Source organism: Sitophilus oryzae, unplaced genomic scaffold (assembly GCF_002938485.1).
Source record: "Sitophilus oryzae breed Bouriz unplaced genomic scaffold, Soryzae_2.0 scaffold_111_pilon_pilon, whole genome shotgun sequence".
In the NCBI taxonomy this organism is placed as follows: domain Eukaryota; kingdom Metazoa; phylum Arthropoda; class Insecta; order Coleoptera; family Curculionidae; genus Sitophilus; species Sitophilus oryzae.
In genome coordinates this window covers 3,092,345-3,106,696 of record NW_022145749.1, presented here as the reverse complement: position 1 = coordinate 3,106,696, position 14,352 = coordinate 3,092,345, and the positions used below count along the sequence as shown (strand labels likewise).

The 14,352-nt window shown below is 31.7% G+C and overlaps 1 protein-coding gene across 1 annotated transcript in view; it reads left to right on the top strand.

Moving 5' to 3' along the window:
- Window positions 1–14,352, top strand: part of LOC115883978 (sialin) — a 100,618-nt gene that overhangs the window by 44,547 nt on the left and 41,719 nt on the right. Inside the window, exon 6 of the mRNA XM_030902401.1 lies at window positions 4,320–4,466. Coding sequence (XP_030758261.1) covers window positions 4,320–4,466 — 147 coding nt within the window. The remainder of the gene's footprint in view (window positions 1–4,319; window positions 4,467–14,352) is intronic.

The window sequence follows — 14,352 nt, the reverse complement described above, 5'->3', positions numbered from 1 at the left end:
AAATGGCAGCCAAGACGGCTAGTGTTGTCATGGCAACTTTCTAGTGACAGTTACTACATAGTTACTAGTTATTTTCAGAATCGAAATTAGTTTATGGGCTTATTTAAATTTATACCAGTTGGTATACAACCTACAATAGTTTAAAAAATAATATTTATTAAATGTGTATTTATTATTCTATGAAGAAAAACGAAGACGCAGTTCGTTGATTTATTTTACAATGACTTGTAGATATATGGATTTTCTATAAAAGAGACAATTACGGCAAATTCATTTTCTTCACTTCCAATGACAGGTTTCTGCCTAACAGGTTTCTTTTATAAACCACGCTACCAGCTCTGAGAAACAGGACAAGTAGTTTTTCAAAGGAACGCTTATCAAGAAGATTCCTATTTTTGGATACCTTTGAGCATAAGCTTTTGAGGCCAAGTAGCAATTTTCCTCACAAAATAAAATCACTACAAACATATCCATTCGTTCCGCCAGCAGATACTGCTTTATTTTTCTCGATAAAATAATGAATACTTACTTATTAAACTATTGTAGGTAAATTTAAGTAAACTGTTATAAATTATAAATAATAATGTCCATAAACTAATGGCGACTTTGAAAATAGTTACTAACTGTCACTAGAAAATGATGGCGACACCAACCATCTTTATTGCAATTTTATTTAAAAATCGTTGTTTATTTAAAATCTGAGCTAGATAGGTATAGGAAACCTAATATAGTTTGAAAGAGCATTTGAATCGCATTTGAAGTTTTTATATAAAATAAATCCTTAAAATAGATCAGCAATTTTTGATACCCCTGTATAAATTTAAGGAAGCAATGCCATTTTTCAGTAAAGTTTATTTCTTTACCTTTAAACTCAGCACACGGATTAATTCTGTAAAGTAATGTACAGCGTGTTAATAATCTATTCTATTGTAGCATGCAAATTTAAATATCTTTAAATATCTCAAAAACTAACGATTTTAAACATATTTAACCCTTATAATAAAAGCCTTTTTTTTGACAGGAATTCAAAAATGAAATAAAATACCGGGTGTTCAATAAGAAAAAATATAACTTTGGTATGGATCTTAGTTCTGAAACACCCTGTATATTTCAAAATAATTTTAAATTGTGCATATTGCCTCCCCACATATAAACATAAAATATTTTCGTGTTCGTATAATCAACCGAGGCGAATGAGGTGTACCACCCTGTATAGAAAATAAATAAATTAAACTGACTTTTTTACATGATAACGGTCTTACATGAGATAATCTCCATAGTACGGTTTTATATGAGATAATCTTGACCAAAACTAATTGTGAACATGTGAAATTATAGGATACCACACTCACCGGCACGAAAAACCGTTGTTCTAATGCCACTGTCATTGAAAAGTCATATTATTTTTGTTCATTGACGTTTACTCTACTAGTGATTGTTTTAAATTCTAAAGTATGGGCTGTTGCTGCTTCAATAATTGATCATGGTAGAGATCAACTTTTGGACTTAAAACTATCTCTGCTAGAGTAACTACCCAACAGACAACTAGATATCATTTTTCAAAGACAGACATTAAATAAATCATAAACACTATTTATAGGTCTGTTGGCTAGAACCAACAGCAAAGTTATGCTTTTAATGTAAAATTGTTATACGAAATACGAAATATATAAACATATAAATACGAAAAAATGTTAGTCAAAAGAGAATATATCTATAAAAAATTGAAGCTATTGAGATGAACCAAAAATCAAACAATTGAGGAAAGGTACACCTAGATGATAAAAGATTTTTAAATTCCTTGCTTTGTTAACATACTCCACAGGGTGTTTCAAACTTTCACATAATATCAACATTTTGTTTTCTCTCGTATAATTGACAAATGGCAACTTTGATTTTTAATTTAGGAACGCACATTAAAAAGTCAAATAATTTGGCTACAGATTGTTTAAAAATCATCGAAATCGCTACAATATATAAAAATTTTAACAATATATAAAATTTTAAATTATATGAAAATTTTAAGGTGTCCGTTTTCGTGCCGGTGTATAATCATTACGTATTAATTGTTATTTTTACTTATTTTACTTATGATGCCGACACCGAATTTTCTATTTTCGTAAAAACATTAACCAGTCTAGCGTTCAAATCCTTTCCTCTTAGGCCTATCGAAAATAAGCATAATAAACCTTGGACCACTACAGGTCTACGCATATCTTCTAAAAGCATGCGTTCATTATATCACTTAAAAAAATTCTCAGACAGTGTCTTCTTCCACAATTACGTAAAACTATACAGAAAAATTTATCATAAGACTATAAGAGCCGCTAAGGACCTTTATTATAACAGGAGAATAGTCAATTCTGGTAATGTTGCTAAAGAAACATGGTCTATTGTGAATGATTTGAGAAACAAAAGCTTCTTCGTCTAACAATATCTCTACCTCACCTGAGAACCTTAACGATTACTTTGTAAATGTAGCGAAAAACTTAACTAATACCATATGTCCTTCTCATGATCCACTTTCATATCTTTCTAATGATAATGTAAACTTACAGTTTTTTTTTGCCCGTAGTTTTAGAAGAGCTTCGCAGTACAATTAATACCATCAAAAATAAATCCTCATTTGGGACCGACGGGCTAACTTTAAAAATGTTTTCGAATCTGCCAGAAAGCACTCTGAATCACCTAACTACTTTAATAAACATGTCATTCCAAAATGGTATTTTTCCAAAATGACTTAAGACGGCAATAATCATTCCTCTGCATAAAGGGGGAGACAAAGATGAAGCTTCTAACTATCGCCCAATTGCACTCCTTCCAACGCTATCTAAGACCATAGAAAGGTTGGTTAAAGGAAGGCTTGTAGCTTTTCTGTTTAAGTACAAAATACTTACTGAACATCAGTTTGGATTTCTAAGCAACAAGTCCACAAATGACGCTATGTTTCCCCTCCTTAATAAAATTTACTCCAGCCTAAAAAACCATCATTCTACAGCAACAATTTTCTGTCATTTTTCTAAGGCCTTCGACTGTGTAAATCATAAGATCCTAATTAATAAACTGCAGAACTGTGGGTTCAGAGGAACATCTCTCGAATGGTTTAAGTCGTATCTGAGCAACAGAAGTCAACTTGTGTGGGTAGATACCACGTTGTCTTCTAGCAAGCCAATAGAATGTGGAGTACCACAAGACTCAGTGCCATGCCCCATTTTGTTTCATCTTTTTATTAACGACATTGCTAACATAAACATCAGTGGCAAAATATGTCTTTTTGCGGGCGACACTAGCTCCACTTGGAGCAACAAGGACATCACTACACTTCATAGGATTATATCAAATGACTTAATCACCATTAAATCTTGGTGCGATTCGAACCTCCTAAGTCTCAACATTTCTTAAACTAAAGCTTTGTCGTATAAAAACTCGCTGCAGCCTTTTGTACTTAACAACACCACCATTGATGTCGTAAAATCTGTAAAATTCTTAGGGCTTGTTGTGGACAATTCTCTGAAATGGGACATGCACATCGAAGCTATGTCGAAAAAATTGAGCTCTGCCTGTTTTACATCAAGATCTGTTTCTAAGGAGCTTAACTTGTCAGTGGCTAGAACTGTTTATTATGCACTTTTTGAGTCGCACCTCAGGTATGCCCTTCCATTCTGGGGTATGTGTTGTGCGACTCAGTTTGACCGCATTTTCAAGCTCCAGAAGAGAGCTGTTCGATATTCACTGGGGCTAAACAGCAGAACTCATTGCCAGGACTTTTTTTAAAAAATTAAAAATATTAACTCTTCCTTCCTTATTTATATTTGAATCCGTTTGCCTAATACGTAAGCATGTATCAGCTTCAAAGGCCATCTCATACTTATCCACTCAGGAACGCGAAGCAAGATCTTTATCTACCTACCCCACGCTTAGAGTTAAATGTTCAATATTATACAACTCGAAAAAAAATGCACATCTCCTGCCATATCACCTGCCATTTGATCTTGTAAACACTGGTCTAATGTTTGCTATTGCTATATTTACCAATGACACCGAAAGACATTTATTTAGAGGTCATTGATATTTACTATAAACTAACTTTGAATATTATTTTTATTTTTTTTTTATTCTTTGACACTGTAAACATTTATATAAATGTTTATTTTAAACAATAAAATTGACAATATTATTTGTATAATGTTTTGTATTATCTTTTGTTTGTTTGTTTGTGTACCTTGTTTGTTTACTTTATTTGTTTACTTTACCTTTGTCTACAAATTGTAAAATTTTTTGACAATAAAGGCATTTATTTATTTATTTACTATTTCTAGGCTCCGGTGCCATGGTCGGATATCATCAGGGACAAGACGGTTTGGGTTAACGTTTTGGCACAATGGGGCGGACTCTGGGGTCTATTTACTCTCATGACACACGCTCCAACCTACTTTAAGTTTATACACGGATGGAACATCAAAGCGGTAAGTGCTTTAGTGCATGTAATTCGAAATATACGTATATCTGGTGTGTACGGGCTTTTAGGATTGTATTTAAAAAACATATTCGGGGTTTTTTAAACGAAACCGAGAGAAGCATTATAATGGAATATTTTTTGGATATTTTTTTTCAACCTACTGAGGAATTATGGAAATAATTTAGACACTCTAAAAAAGTATTATTTATTCTTACTGAAATATAATACATCGTTTCAATTTTATATCTAGGTAGGTCTGTCACATAGGGTAAACAATTTGAAAAGTAGGAAATGGGAATATCTTTAAAAAAAATACTATTAAGACACAACTTTTATTTAAAGCGAATCTTTCTAGTTTAGCATAACGCTAAAAACTTCTATTGTTTTTGATTTTTTGGGTATTTCACCATTTGCACTATTATAAGAAAGTCTCAAAAAAACAAAAAAAAAACGGAGACCAACTTGTCAGTGGTATTTTGCTAATAAAACAAATTTGCCTAACGCACAAAAAATGTTTAATTTTTTATATAGGAGGTATACAGGGTGTCCGAGGCTGAGCGTGCATTAGAAGTTTCTAGAGAATTACAACATCTAGCTCGGAGATTTTTTGCACATCATAGTTTCACAACGAGATCTATCGATTAAAAATATTTTCACTATGGCGGGACTTCCGGAAATACCGGAAGTTGATAGCAACTTAATAAAAACACTAAATCACCACAATACACCAAAACACTTTTACTTTTACACTGGACGCGCGTTTCGCTAACCATGTTAGCATCATCAGCAGATGATTATAAACTAAAATACAATCTACAAGTTGAGTGTTTATATACTCGCTCAGTGCACACCGAGTGGGCGTGGCAAGATCTAGCCAACCGAGTCAGAGCCCACCGAGCGTAACAGTTAAATTTCCGCCACTAAAGTAGTAGGAACAAAGAACTTGAAGGAATTGGACTGTTGTCTCTGTTCGTACTATCATTACATTTATTAATTCTGATGCTTTCATAGGCATCTAATTGCCTGTAATGTGAGACTTGTTTAATTAATTTTAAATTATTAAGATCTATACAATGTTCTTTATCAACAATATGTTCGCAAATTGGATTACCTAATAATTGTTGTAATTTATTGTTAGCACTATACGCAAGTTTATAATTGACATTCTTAAAAATTCCTTTTAGACCACGGGATAACTCTCTATCAAACGGAATCGAAAAATATTTAGACGTATCTTTCTCCACTTGAAAAGTCGAATTTTCAGAAATCATTAACCTATACCTACGTTTTCTAATTATTTTATCAACTAGTGAAGGAGAATATCCATTACACTCAGCTACATTCCTAATGTAATCTCTTTCTATTTCATATCTTTCGCTGGAGAGTGGAAAACTAAGTATCTATGAACTAAGAAATTTAAACTAGCCATTTTATGTTCAACACTATGATATGATTCATTAGGAATATATCTGCGTGTAGTGGTGTTTTTCCTACAGATATCAAATTCCAGGCAATTATTATTATTTCTAATAACTAATACATCTAGAAATGGTAATCTGTCGTTGTTCTCAATTTCCTGCGTAAATTTAATGGAAGGAAAACGATTATTTAACTTAGAAATATCCATGGTGTCTGAATGTGTGTCAAAAATAACAAAAATATCATCCACATACCTAAGCCATACTCTTGGAAAATACTCAAACTGATTCTTAGCCTCCACTTCAAACCTTCTCATGAATAAGTTAGCCAAAAATGGAGACAATGGATTACCCATTTTATTTTTTTTACCCAAAACAATTTTGTTTCATACATAACGATGTAAGCTCAATATATTCAATCACAGTTTTGTTGTCGAGACCATTTGCGTTCAGTAATTCATTCAAGTAGCCTAAAGTATGTGGAATTGGAACACTTGGGAACAACGAAGATACATCAAAAGAGACCAAAATTTCACCTTCATGCATTGTTAACATTGCATGAAGGTGAAATTATTGTTGATAGAGAACATTGTATAGATCTTAATAATTTAAAATTAATTAAAGAAGTCTCAAATTACAGGCAATTAGATGCCTATGAAAGCATCAGAATTAATAAATGTAAAGATAGTATGAACAGAGACAACGGTCCAATTCCTTCAAGTTCTTTGTTCCTACTACTCTAGTGGCGGAAATTTAACTGTTACGCTCGGTGGGCTCTGACTCGGTTGGCTAGATCTTGCCACGCCCACTCGGTGCCCACTGAGCGAGTATATAAACGCTCAACTTGTAGATTGTATTTTAGTTTATAATGATCTGCTGATGATGCTAACATGGTTAGCGAAACGCGCGTCCAGTGTAAAAGTAAAAGTGTTTTGGTGTATTGTGGTGATTTAGTGTTTTTATTTTGCTGTGTAATACCAACATAACAACTGTAAACAACTTTCTTATTTTAAATGGGTGCCCCCATTTTTTATTATGTACTTAAATTCTATGTAACATTTTATAAATTTTGATATTAAACACTCTATATCTAACATTAACCGTTATTGAGAAAAAAAATATTTAAAATTTTTGAACGACAAAAACTGCCTGTCAAAAATATGTGTATAGCCTAAACGTCAAATTTAGTGAATACCACAGCCACTGTGCCATAAAGAAAAAAACATGTGGCTATCTATTTCAAAAATTAAATTGTTCGAATGTCATCTAATAATGGCCGCAGCTGTCATAGAATTGAGCGATTAAAAAAGTATCATAAATTATTTTTTTCAAATGGAAACCCACTTTTTTATTTCACTAGTGAAAAGGCTTTTCAATTCGTTACTTTTTAACTATACATGTTCCTATACCTAAAATAAATCGTTTTTGAGGTATTTATGATTAACTTTTAAAACGTATATTTTTCTTGATTTTAACCAATAGTCTAGGACTTTAAACGTCAAGTGAGGTAGATCTCAATAGATCGTGCCAACTTTGCGCTGTTTTTTTTTTCGATCATACGGAATATTATTAATAATATCAACTCTTAGATATCACTAAAGAGCGAAAATACGAGAAATATTTTTATAAATACACTTTTTAAAAGTTTAAGGGCAGGCAGTATTTATACTATAGGAAATTCAAATAATTCATTTTCTGACAAATGGAAATAAATTGTCTGACCCTTTGACATTTAATGTCAAAGAAAGCTAGATAAAATCAAGAAAAATATAAGTTTTCAAACTCAATCTTAAATAACTTTAAAAACGATTTATTTTAGGTATAGGAACATGTATGGTTAAAAAGTAACGAATTGAAAAAGCGTTTCATTAGTGAAATAAAAAAAGTGGGTTTCCATTTGAAAAAAATGATTTATGATAATTTTTTAATCACTCAATTCCATGACAGCTACCGCCATTATTATATGACATTTGAACAATTTAATTTATGAAATAGATAGCCACATGTTTATGTCACAGTGGCTGTGGTAATGACTAAATTTAACTTTTAGGCTATACAAATTTTTGTGGCAGGTAGTTTTTTTCGTCCAAAAACGTTAAATAATGTTTTTCTCAAAAACGGTTAATGTTAGACATAGAGTGTTTGACATCAATATTCATAGAATTTGTTCATTTCACATGTTTATGTCACAGTGGCTGTGGTAATGACTAAATTTAACTTTTAGGCTATACAAATTTTTGTGGCAGGTAGTTTTTTTCGTCCAAAAATGTTAAATAATGTTTTTCTCAAAAACGGTTAATGTTAGACATAGAGTGTTTGACATCAATATTCATAGAATTTGTTCATTTCACATGTTTATGTCACAGTGGCTGTGGTAATGACTAAATTTAACTTTTAGGCTATACAAATTTTTTGTGGCAGGTAGTTTTTTCGTCCAAAATGTTAAATAATGTTTTTCTCAAAACGGTTAATGTTAGACATAGAGTGTTTGACATCAATATTCATAGAATTTGTTCATTTCACATGTTTATGTCACAGTGGCTGTGGTAATGACTAAATTTAACTTTTAGGCTATACAAATTTTTGTGGCAGGTAGTTTTTTCGTCCAAAAATGTTAAATAATGTTTTCTCAAAAACGGTTAATGTTAGACATAGAGTGTTTGACATCAATATTCATAGAATTTGTTCATTTCACATGTTTATGTCACAGTGGCTGTGGTAATGACTAAATTTAACTTTTAGGCTATACAAATTTTTGTGGCAGGTAGTTTTTTCGTCCAAAATGTTAAATAATGTTTTTCTCAAAAACGGTTAATGTTAGACATAGAGTGTTTGACATCAATATTCATAGAATTTGTTCATTTCACATGTTTATGTCACAGTGGCTGTGGTAATGACTAAATTTAACTTTTAGGCTATACAAATTTTTGTGGCAGGTAGTTTTTTCGTCCAAAATGTTAAATAATGTTTTTCTCAAAAACGGTTAATGTTAGACATAGAGTGTTTGACATCAATATTCATAGAATTTGTTCATTTCACATGTTTATGTCACAGTGGCTGTGGTAATGACTAAATTTAACTTTTAGGCTATACAAATTTTTGTGGCAGGTAGTTTTTTCGTCCAAAAATGTTAAATAATGTTTTCTCAAAAACGGTTAATGTTAGACATAGAGTGTTTGACAGCAATATTCATAGAATTTGTTCATTTCACATGTTTATGTCACAGTGGCTGTGGTAATGACTAAATTTAACTTTTAGGCTATACAAATTTTTTTGTGGCAGGTAGTTTTTCGTCCAAAATGTTAAATAATGTTTTTCTCAAAAACGGTTAATGTTAGACATAGAGTGTTTGACATCAATATTCATAGAATTTGTTCATTTCACATGTTTATGTCACAGTGGCTGTGGTAATGACTAAATTTAACTTTTAGGCTATACAAAATTTTTGTGGCAGGTAGTTTTTTCGTCCAAAAATGTTAAATAATGTTTTTCTCAAAAACGGTTAATGTTAGACATAGAGTGTTTGACAGCAATATTCATAGAATTTGTTCATTTCACATGTTTATGTCACAGTGGCTGTGGTAATGACTAAATTTAACTTTTAGGCTATACAAATTTTTGTGGCAGGTAGTTTTTTTCGTCCAAAAATGTTAAATAATGTTTTTCAAAAACGGTTAATGTTAGACATAGAGTGTTTGACATCAATATTCATCGAATTTGTTCATTTCACATGTTTATGTCACAGTGGCTGTGGTAATGACTAAATTTAACTTTTAGGCTATACAAATTTTTGTGGCAGGTAGTTTTTTTCGTCCAAAAATGTTAAATAATGTTTTTCTCAAAAACGGTTAATGTTAGACATAGAGTGTTTGACATCAATATTCATAGAATTTGTTCATTTCACATGTTTATGTCACAGTGGCTGTGGTAATGACTAAATTTAACTTTTAGGCTATACAAATTTTTGTGGCAGGTAGTTTTTTTCGTCCAAAAATGTTAAATAATGTTTTTCTCAAAAACGGTTAATGTTAGACATAGAGTGTTTGACATCAATATTCATAGAATTTGTTCATTTCACATGTTTATGTCACAGTGGCTGTGGTAATGACTAAATTTAACTTTTAGGCTATACAAATTTTTGTGGCAGGTAGTTTTTTTCGTCCAAAAATGTTAAATAATGTTTTTCTCAAAAACGGTTAATGTTAGACATAGAGTGTTTGACATCAATATTCATCGAATTTGTTCATTTCACATGTTTATGTCACAGTGGCTGTGGTAATGACTAAATTTAACTTTTAGGCTATACAAATTTTTGTGGCAGGTAGTTTTTTTCGTCCAAAAATGTTAAATAATGTTTTTCTCAAAAACGGTTAATGTTAGACATAGAGTGTTTGACATCAATATTCATAGAATTTGTTCATTTCACATGTTTATGTCACAGTGGCTGTGGTAATGACTAAATTTAACTTTTAGGCTATACAAATTTTTTGTGGCAGGTAGTTTTTTCGTCCAAAAATGTTAAATAATGTTTTTCTCAAAAACGGTTAATGTTAGACATAGAGTGTTTGACATCAATATTCATAGAATTTGTTCATTTCACATGTTTATGTCACAGTGGCTGTGGTAATGACTAAATTTAACTTTTAGGCTATACAAATTTTTGTGGCAGGGTAGTTTTTTCGTCCAAAAATGTTAAATAATGTTTTCTCTCAAAACGGTTAATGTTAGACATAGAGTGTTTGACATCAATATTCATAGAATTTGTTCATTTCACATGTTTATGTCACAGTGGCTGTGGTAATGACTAAATTTAACTTTTAGGCTATACAAATTTTTGTGGCAGGTAGTTTTTCGTCCAAAAACGTTAAATAATGTTTTTTCTCAAAAACGGTTAATGTTAGACATAGAGTGTTTGACAGCAATATTCATAGAATTTGTTCATTTCACATGTTTATGTCACAGTGGCTGTGGTAATGACTAAATTTAACTTTTAGGCTATACAAATTTTTGTGGCAGGTAGTTTTTTTCGTCCAAAAATGTTAAATAATGTTTTTCTCAAAAACGGTTAATGTTAGACATAGAGTGTTTGACATCAATATTCATAGAATTTGTTCATTTCACATGTTTATGTCACAGTGGCTGTGGTAATGACTAAATTTAACTTTTAGGCTATACAAATTTTTGTGGCAGGTAGTTTTTTTCGTCCAAAAATGTTAAATAATTTTTTTCTCAAAAACGGTTAATGTTAGACATAGAGTGTTTGACATCAATATTCATAGAATTTTACAGAGAATTTAAGTATGTAATAAAAAATGGGGGCACCCATTGAAAATAAGAAAGTTTCTGTTAACTTCCGGTATCTCCGGAAGTGCCGCCATATTGAAAATATTTTAATCGATAGATCTCGTTGTAAAACAATGATGTGCAAAAAATCTCCGGTCTAGATATTGTGGTTCTCTAGAAACTTCTAATGCACGCTCAGCCTGGGACACCCTGTATATCTCCCCCCCCCCATCCCATTCTATAATTTTTCCATTTTATATTACTACTTGTTGAGTTGACATAGACATGTGCACTTATTTATTTGAATTAGCGGGGCTATGGCCGTCTTTATGGTATGCCATAAAGAGAGTATAAAATTATGAAAGGCTGATTTCTTCGAGTGTCTTAGACCGTTGGAGGTTACAAATAGAGTCTTCCAGGTTCTTGAGTAAAAGATACTTGGTTCAAGTATAAGATACTTGGGAACCGGTCGAAATTATAGACCTATATAAAGTTCACAATACGTGTAACAAATCAAAGTTCCACAGAGATGGCTTATGATATTGTATTATCCAGCCCCAGATCGATGCAATAATTCAATAATCAATGCGATTTGTTTATTTTTGTCAACCTTTTTCGAAAAACACTTCTCAAAGAACAGTTTTATGCCAAATGATTAGAATGGTCATTGATGGAAACAGTACTGGTCAGTAATTGTCAGCTCGGGTACTTGGAACACCCTCATAAAGGAAATTCCACTCCTCCAACAAGTGGATAACATACCAAGAATGTACAACTTTCAGAAACACTTGACTGTAGTATTGAGCAATAAAATGGATTAGAAGGGAGATACGTTTGCTCAGCAGGTAAAAGAGCATAACGTAACGTGGTATACCGATGCTTCCAAAACGAAAGCAGGTATAGCAGTATTTTACCCGAAAACTAACTACTCCAAACCAATGGGCACCTGCCCAGGCATCTTTCAGGCAGATATCTACGCTATCCAAAGATGCCTACAATTTATCTTAGAAATATCGCTAAACAGGAAATATCCATCTTATTTGCTAGTCATTCGTAGTTGGTCAAGGAATACCTAGAGAAGCTGAACAAATTAGGCGAAGAAAATAGAGTCTTCCTACTACTTTTTGTGGCAGCCACCAAGGGATAGAAAGCAATGAAAAAGCAAACGATCTAGCTAGAAAAGGAGCGAACACTCCACTAACTAGGCCAGAACCCTTCTGACTTACAAGTGGAAACGAACTTAAAGTTGAACTCAAGAACCTGGAAGACTCTATTCGTAACCTCCAACGGTCTAAGACACTCGTAGAAACTTCTGTGAACTTACAACCAAGAAAAATGAAAGCTTTTCCTTGATTTAAGAAAGAACAATCTTCGGATTGTTATATGGTTTTTAACAGGACACTGTCTACTCAACGAACACATCAGTAGATTGAAGCTAACAAACAACGGCGAATGCATATTCTGTGGGGAAAATGGGGAAACACCAAAATACCTCATCACTGACTGGTATGACTTTGGAACGACGGATATCGGAAATTGAGAAATAGCCTCTGTAAAGCCGTCGCAGATACTGATTTTTGTCAACACTCACTCAACACCGGGTAGTCATGAGATGTTTCAACCGTTTCTTATAAACTTATAACCTATTTCTTATAAAAGAGCTTGCAAATCTTGACCAGAGTGGTACATTTGTGATGACGACGTCATCAAATCTGCGTGAAAAATCATCATAGGAAACCTAACGTCTGAATCGGTCTTAATATCCAATTTGCTTAATATAAGGACATATGAGAAATTTAGATGACAAGTTTGCTTTGGTTTGAAATATATTAGTATAATACATAGTATTATTATTATTACATAGTATTATTATTATTGAAAATTTGAAATATATATATTTTAATATAAATTGACTTTTAACTAAACTGTAATTAAACTAACCGAAAAAAATATTAATATAAAATAATCTATATCTTATATTTAATGTAAAAAACAAAAAATATAGACAGGTATACAACCGTATATATGTTTATATGTTTAATACGTAAATTATGTTTTACATCAAACCTAAACATGAGTAGATAAAACAAAAAAAAGGTTATGCTTGGAATGATACTGAAATAAATTTCGTTTACTACACAGCATGTGAACAAGGCTATTCCAACATTGTCTCTTTTTTAAGACACCTGTGACGACAAGTAATAGAAGCTTAGGTATATGATAAGTTATATTTAACAGAGAAATAAAAACTATTTATCAGAGAAAACATTAAATGTGATGAAAGTAATATAGTTCTGTAATTATATGGAATTAAGAAATCCCTAACGTTTTCTCAGTATCTGAAAAACTGCTATGAAACATTTGATAAATGTTCGTTGCAATAAATAATAGAACGTTATAATAATTGTAAAGTATTATAGAATGCAATTTTATATTTCTACTATTTTTCTAAAATCCTTTTCAATATGTTTTAGAATTGTTAAGAAAGTTTAAAATATTCTCATATCTTTATTAATGGTCACTGTATACATAGTATGCATATTAAACTTAAGCGGTTTTAACAAAGCTTATACAAAATAGTCATAATTGCATAAAAGATTTAATTAACTACTAATTATAAGAGAAATTTCCTCTGTTTGTCTCCCATTTAATGTTCTACCAGAATCGCGAGGTCGTGAGTGGGTTAGTGCATCTAATTTAGAAAATGTATATGCTAGGAGTTGGGTTTCCTGCGGGATGCTAAAAGGAAGGCATTCGATGAATAATTTCGAAGCGGAAAGCCTCGACAAGTTCGAGTTCCCAAGTTAATTTCAAGTTTCTTTGTACTTTTTTTATTCCGTTTGCATGACAAAATTTGTTGTTGTATTTTTGGCAGCGATATTAATCATAAAATTAACATAATTCTTTTCCAAAACAAATCCAGTTACTTTAGAAGTAATTCTAATATTAGATTAAATTTAAAATACACCGAATATAACTATTCGGTGTATTTTAAATTTAGTACGTAGAATTGATTATTAAAGAGAAAAATTATTAAAACTTAGGTGTAAATTAAAATTTTAAAAGAAGTTTGTTGTTTAGGAATCTATTGGTTCTTATAATCAAACACGGGATAACTTATGACAGTGCCATACTCTATACAGAGCGTCGGCTACCTCTCGCATGTACTTGTGATGTGTATCATCAGTGTTT